Source organism: Ambystoma mexicanum, chromosome 11 (assembly GCF_040938575.1).
Source record: "Ambystoma mexicanum isolate Mex_15411 chromosome 11, UKY_AmexF1_1, whole genome shotgun sequence".
Taxonomy (NCBI): domain Eukaryota; kingdom Metazoa; phylum Chordata; class Amphibia; order Caudata; family Ambystomatidae; genus Ambystoma; species Ambystoma mexicanum.
Window position 1 is genome coordinate 1,241,314,067 of NC_090934.1, and position 6,000 is coordinate 1,241,320,066.

Sequence of the window (6,000 nt, forward strand, 5' to 3'; positions counted from 1 at the left end):
AGAAATAAATCGGGATGCTACTTTTATTGAGCTTTCTATATATCCTGTCTGGCAAAGACCAGTATGCGTCACTTTCCTTTTTTTTTTTTTTTTTTTTTTTTTTTTAAAGACAGTCATGCAATTCCATTCCCAAAATATAGGTTGTTACGAAATGCAATATTAAGAGTATTGATACTGTAAAACACCATCATCTCCAAACTTTACATTAAAGTTTAGGTTAGTGTATCTAAATGTCATTGTGCCAACCATATTTCATGTTGTTGGGGGAAGATGCATCATGTTGACAAGTGAACTCTTTTGAAAATGTACATGATCAAATGCTTTTGATGGCAAACCTAGTTCTTTAACCTGTAGGTTGCATACATCTGGCAAATGATGTTCAACCCATGAATGAACCCATACTTTATTCTTTATCATCACCCAGTTGCTTCATACCAGTTACCCTAATTGAGATGACCACAAAGTACAATATTCCACCTAGTTTGGTCAGTGCTCTGCCCGCTACGCAATCCACTATGCTTAGTCTCTTTCTTTCCTCTTACATAATGAGTACACAAAGCAAACTAGATGCGTACGCAAAGTAGTGATCAATAGTTCCATCCAATCTGTACATCGAACACTGTAGGCAGCCCCCAGAGCTTGCTTTGCTTTATGATTATTGCATTATATATTACCACCTGCAGGAGACAGCTGGCCAAATGGTTCAGAGCCCTCTTATATCCATTTATTTGTGTCCATTCATGTGGCTAACCTTTTACTTTACAGCAATTCAGGATCTGTCTTGCAAAGTCTTTCCACCCACTCGCACATTCGAGGAGCATTTACTAGAGATGTTTGAAACTTGTACATTTACTGAAAAGTAAATGTTACATACAACACAAGTTTCACTGTGCACGGCTGGCCTCTGGATGGCAGAAGTGTTCTAAACAAAGCAGGGTTGTAGTGACATACACCATTGTACACAAATTGCATTTTAAATCTGTTAACCTCAATTGCTATGAGTCAAGTGCATTTCTATTAGGTTTGAATAGAGAAACTAAGTTACCCGACCTGCAGTTCTAGCTGAATTTTAAAGAATTTGCAAGGCCTGACTCCAACTGTCTTATTTCAGCGGGCACGCAAAACTGCTGTATTGTTGCTCATTTGAACTCTTGTTCAAATTAAGAATATTTTTACAAAATTGCTAATCAAATGCGTCCGTTTCCTAATTAAAAAAAAAAATAGCAAATTCTGCTAATCAATTTTTGAAAACTAAATGTATGCCTTGCACGGTCATGAATAAACTGTATATAAAAAGTGAATGTTGTAGGTAACAGAAGGGAAGTGAATGGAGAGGTCAAACTAGTAAGGTAAATTGAAAAAAAGCCTTGCACATGTCAAAAATATACAGAATGCGTTTTATGTCATGTCATGCTAGACTTTATTTTAGTTCAGAGTGATCTCTTACTTGGCAGTAGGCTATTAAAAGTACTATGTAGGGACCAGTAGTGAGAACATACTCTAATTAGAGGTGGCTGTGCAACAGAGTAGGTAGGGGGAGAATGACCAGATGCCTGGGCGAGTCTGGCAACCTTCTGTTATGCTACTATGCTTTTACAATGAGCGGACTGCCACACGCCTTGTTAGTATAGCAGTTTACGCCATAGTATGGTCACCTCACAGGATTTGGCGGCAGGGAGGGAATCTTTCAGTGCGCAGAGCAACAACGTGAACCCTAGGGTGCCTAAAGATCAGCACTGAACGGAAACACAGCCAGCCAAAGTGGAGCAAATTGACAGGATTCTCTAATTGTCTAAGTGCTGAAATAATCATTGTCGGCATTATTACCATCTGGTTATACTCCATGTATCAATCTCGGGGATTATGGTAATCGTGCCAACCAGGGTATTGAAACCATATCAAACAGCGCAAGACCAGCTTGCTGCACCTGGCTGAGCCATCAACCTGGCCATAAACGATCCGCGTGAAATATGCCCATGAAAACTAAGTGAACCCCAGCAGCATGAGACATGCCATATATTTGCGTTTACGTTACATGAGAACCGTTCACCTTTACGCTTTGCGGCCTCTAAATTCTATAGCCTTGAATTCTACATAGCTACTTGTTTAATATAGCACTCCCCAACGTCCTTGAATGGCCTTCACCTCCAACACCCATCACTTGCCACCTCTGCCAATTCACAATGTCTTCTAAAGTACTTCTCTAAACGGATCTGTTACTCAACTATTCAGCACGTGATCTTTGATAGAGGCTACCGACTGCGAGTTGATTTTCACTTTTATACCTGTAATCATTCACCTTTCCCCCCAACGCTGGTCACTTCTCAAGCTTGTTAACTTCCACTTCTCTGGGCAGGTGCCCCTAACCTCTATCCTTATATGGGCTTCCACATCATATGTGAACGTATGATCTTTGCAACTGTTACAATTGACCAGTGCCCCGGTATCAAACCCCTCCCATATAGCCCCGCCCTCACCTGTATAACTTCGTTCACCTCCCGAATGCATTCCACCATGTGCTGCAAAATCTGCTCTGCTGTCAGCACCTCGTAGCGGTAGTCCTCCTCGTCATGACCAGGTCCCAAGGCGCTACCTCCAACTCCGCCACCGCCCCCAGGTTCCAAGCCGTCCCTTTCCCCGCCACCCAGACCAGGCTCCACCACACCCAAGTCTAAGTGTTCGTCCTCAGGCTCTTCCTCTGCGCTGTCCTCACTGCATTCCTCGTCCTCATCGAACTCGTAGTTGTAACCCTCGTCAGAGTCCATGGCGGTGACGAGTTTGGGATAGGTGTGTGACGGCGCGTCCTCCGAGGCCCAGGGATTACTTCTCGCTACTGTGGACGCCCTGCCCCCGCACACGCTCACCGGCAGCGGTGCCTAGGGCCTGGCAACTAGCCACAACAGCCCCCCGTGTCTTTCCGGGGGCTCACGCACAGTATCGCGTGTCAGCGGATTAGGCGCCCCGGCTCGCGCTGGGTGCTCAAAGTCTCGCGACGCTTCTTGTATCCCTTCACTGACTGTATACAGATAGTCTCATGCCGTACTGCGCATGCGAGAGTGTAGAGGAACCCCACTCCTTCACCTCACTAGGTTCCTGCTTTCACGCATGCGTAAACGAGAAGGACCTGCTTTTAACCCTCTTTTCTACCCTGCGTGCCTCCCCCCCACCTCTTGGCCCCGGGCTCGTAGCCCCCCCCCTTTCTCGGTGGCTCACGGTTTCTGTGTCACACACAAAAAGCACCCTTAGTACGGGTCCACCGAAAACCACACGGAGCTACCTCTGAGCCAACAAAGGGACTTTGGCGTCACGCAAGCACGTAACGTGCAGTCGCCGAACCTCTCTCCCAATCAGATCTCTTAATTCAGTGGTCTCTGCCACTTTCTATGGTAAGGCAGGCCGCCATGTTGGACGGGAGGTCGAAAAAGACGCCTCCAGAACGTTGAATTATCTTTAGTCACGAATAAGCTATTTTGGTAGCCATGTTGGAAGGGGCAGGTATGACTGTGGCAATGTTGGATGTGTAGACATAAACGCAATACTGTGTATTTCAAATAATTTTTTTCTGTTAGATTATTTGTATTAATGATTAGGAGAACATTACAACAAACTGTAAATTTACAACGTGTTGATGGGTAATTTGTAATATATAAGAATTATGAAATACAATAAATATTAAAGTAATCCAAATTTAAATAAGTCATTTTGCAAAATTGATACTAATAACTATAAACTATAAAACAGAACTCACAGAGGGGACATACTAGACATAAAAGCAAAACAATAGGAGAGAGGAAAGGTAATTAATAGTTGAAATAAACCGTGAAAGGTTATGACAAATATGCAGTAAAAACACTCCATTTACTTTTGAATTTAGGGACATTCTTGCAGGAAAAGGCATACATCTCTCCATTCTCTGAAAATAACAAATTCAGTTCCACCAGAGGTTGTAGGACAGTTTCTGATGCAATAAGGTGAAAAGCAACACAAATGAAAAAACAACAAATCAGAAGATTGGATGGTAATCATATATGGGTTCACTAGGACACCTACCATCAAATTACCCAGTGGCATAGGTTCACGAAACGAAAAAATATATTGCATACAATCCCAAGTTTTTCCCCAAAATGAATAGACATATTTATATTTGAATATGAAGTGGGTAAAATCAGCCAGTGGGGATTGACAGGACCAGTGTAGCTTAGAAACACCAGACATTTTTGGCAATCTATCTGGTGTTAAATAAACTCTCTGTAAAATAAAGTAGTGGGGCTGCATAAGACAAGCAGCAACTGATGTGGTAAATTACTGATTTCAAATTGTAACCCATATCTCTGAGAAGGTTTCTTAATGCCAATCTAATTCCCGTTGTTTGCACATTTTGGAATTGAGATTATCTTCTATAGGTTGATTGAGAACTGAGTATACTTTAGATGCTTTGGTGGATGGATAATTAATTAATAGTTTTATGAATTTTGACTGTTCTTTGTGGCTCTGATGGTGAAATACGTTGAGAATTAGATTTACAAGAGTACATGTTTTTTAATCAGAGTTATTGAGATAAAAATGAATGCAGGGGAATGGAATAGCAGCGTACTTATGAAATATATGTTTAACAAGACAGATACCTGAAGTGTACATTTTTTGTAATAATGTAAGTTTGGGTTTAAAAGGGAATGATTTATTATACCATAAGAAGGCAGTGGCCAAGGGTGTTGGTAGGTTTGTAAAAGACATTAGCTTAGCCCCGGAGCTAAGCTAATGTCAGGACTGTTGGGACTCGGGGCTAGCTAGCCTTTTGGTTGTAACCCCTGAGCTTCTATCCGGGGCTACAACCAAAAGACCCGGGGCTATAGCCCCCTCAGCCCCCCTAGCACCGCCTATGGCGTTGGCGATATCCTGAGTGGTATGGGAACAACTTAGCAAGCAGTGCCAGGCATTTTTCATGCAGTGTAAAATTACTTTTTTTAGTACCAGGCCACAGTGAAGTCTGAAAGAAGTGAACAAGTGAAAGAGGCGCAATCAATCTAGCCTCTATTTTAATCGAAGTAGGAGCTTTTGTCATCAGAGGTTCATTATGTATGTAGAAACATAATAAGATGTCGCAATAAGAAGGCCTTTTGATATTTCATGAAATCTGGAGACTTTATAGCACCACTATCTTTATTGGCTTTAAGCTTATTAAGAGCCAATTTGGGATTTTTATTATTCCAAAGAAATGTGCATAAAAATATGTCAATATTTTTAAAGAATGTAGAGGGTGGGATAATTAGGATCATTGAGAGATAACATAAAATAATAGGTCCGGGCATTATTTTGATGGAATCAAGGCAGCCTCAACAAGAGAGAAAAACGGGACCATTGATTAAAGAATTCATTTTATCAAAGATACTATTTTGATTAATGATTAAAGAGGAAGGAACATTGGTTGATATGTGAATGCCTAAGTATTTAATAGAGGAGGTGCACCATTTCATGCCAAATGGAGGGAAGTCAGCAACAGCGCAGGAAGTAGTTAAGGGTAAAATGGCAGACTTATCAACATTTACATTTATAGCCATATACTAAGGCGAATTATCAATGACATTCATCAATGCCGGAATGGATGTGGATGGGTCAGAAATATATAAGAGAACATAGCCTGCATAAGTTGAGAATTTTGAACTAACATTATTTATAGTGATGCATTTAATGTTATAATTTGAATTAATAATGTGTGATGGGGGTTCTAGGGCCAAATCAAACAATAACAGGGAGAGTGGGTAACCCTGTCTAGTACTATGAGAAATAGCAAAAGGTTGAGAGAAAGTACCATTAATAAAAAGTCTAGTAGAGGGTGATGAATAAAGAAGCTTAATAAATGTACTGAACGTAGAATTAAATCCATGCCGTTTTAGACCTCGAACATGAACGGCCATGAGATGCGATCAAAAGCTTTTTCTGCATCAAGTGAAAGAAGGATAAGAGGATCGGAGGACTTTTGAGCATAGGAGAGGACTTTAA

General features: G+C 41.3%; 1 protein-coding gene across 4 annotated transcripts in view; it reads right to left on the minus strand.

Moving 5' to 3' along the window:
- ARIH1 (ariadne RBR E3 ubiquitin protein ligase 1) overlaps nt 1–3,354 on the minus strand; it is a 1,069,856-nt gene extending 1,066,502 nt beyond the window's left edge. For 2 of the 4 annotated variants that reach the window (XM_069624620.1, XM_069624618.1), the window contains exon 1: nt 2,478–2,900. In XM_069624620.1, coding sequence (XP_069480721.1) covers nt 2,478–2,765 — 288 coding nt within the window. In that variant the 5' untranslated portion in view covers nt 2,766–2,900. Of the gene's footprint in view, nt 1–2,477 lie in introns of all 4 variants that reach the window. The other 2 variants (XM_069624621.1, XM_069624619.1) reach the window with 2 other exon arrangements.
- Nucleotides 3,355–6,000: the final 2,646 nt, after the last annotated feature.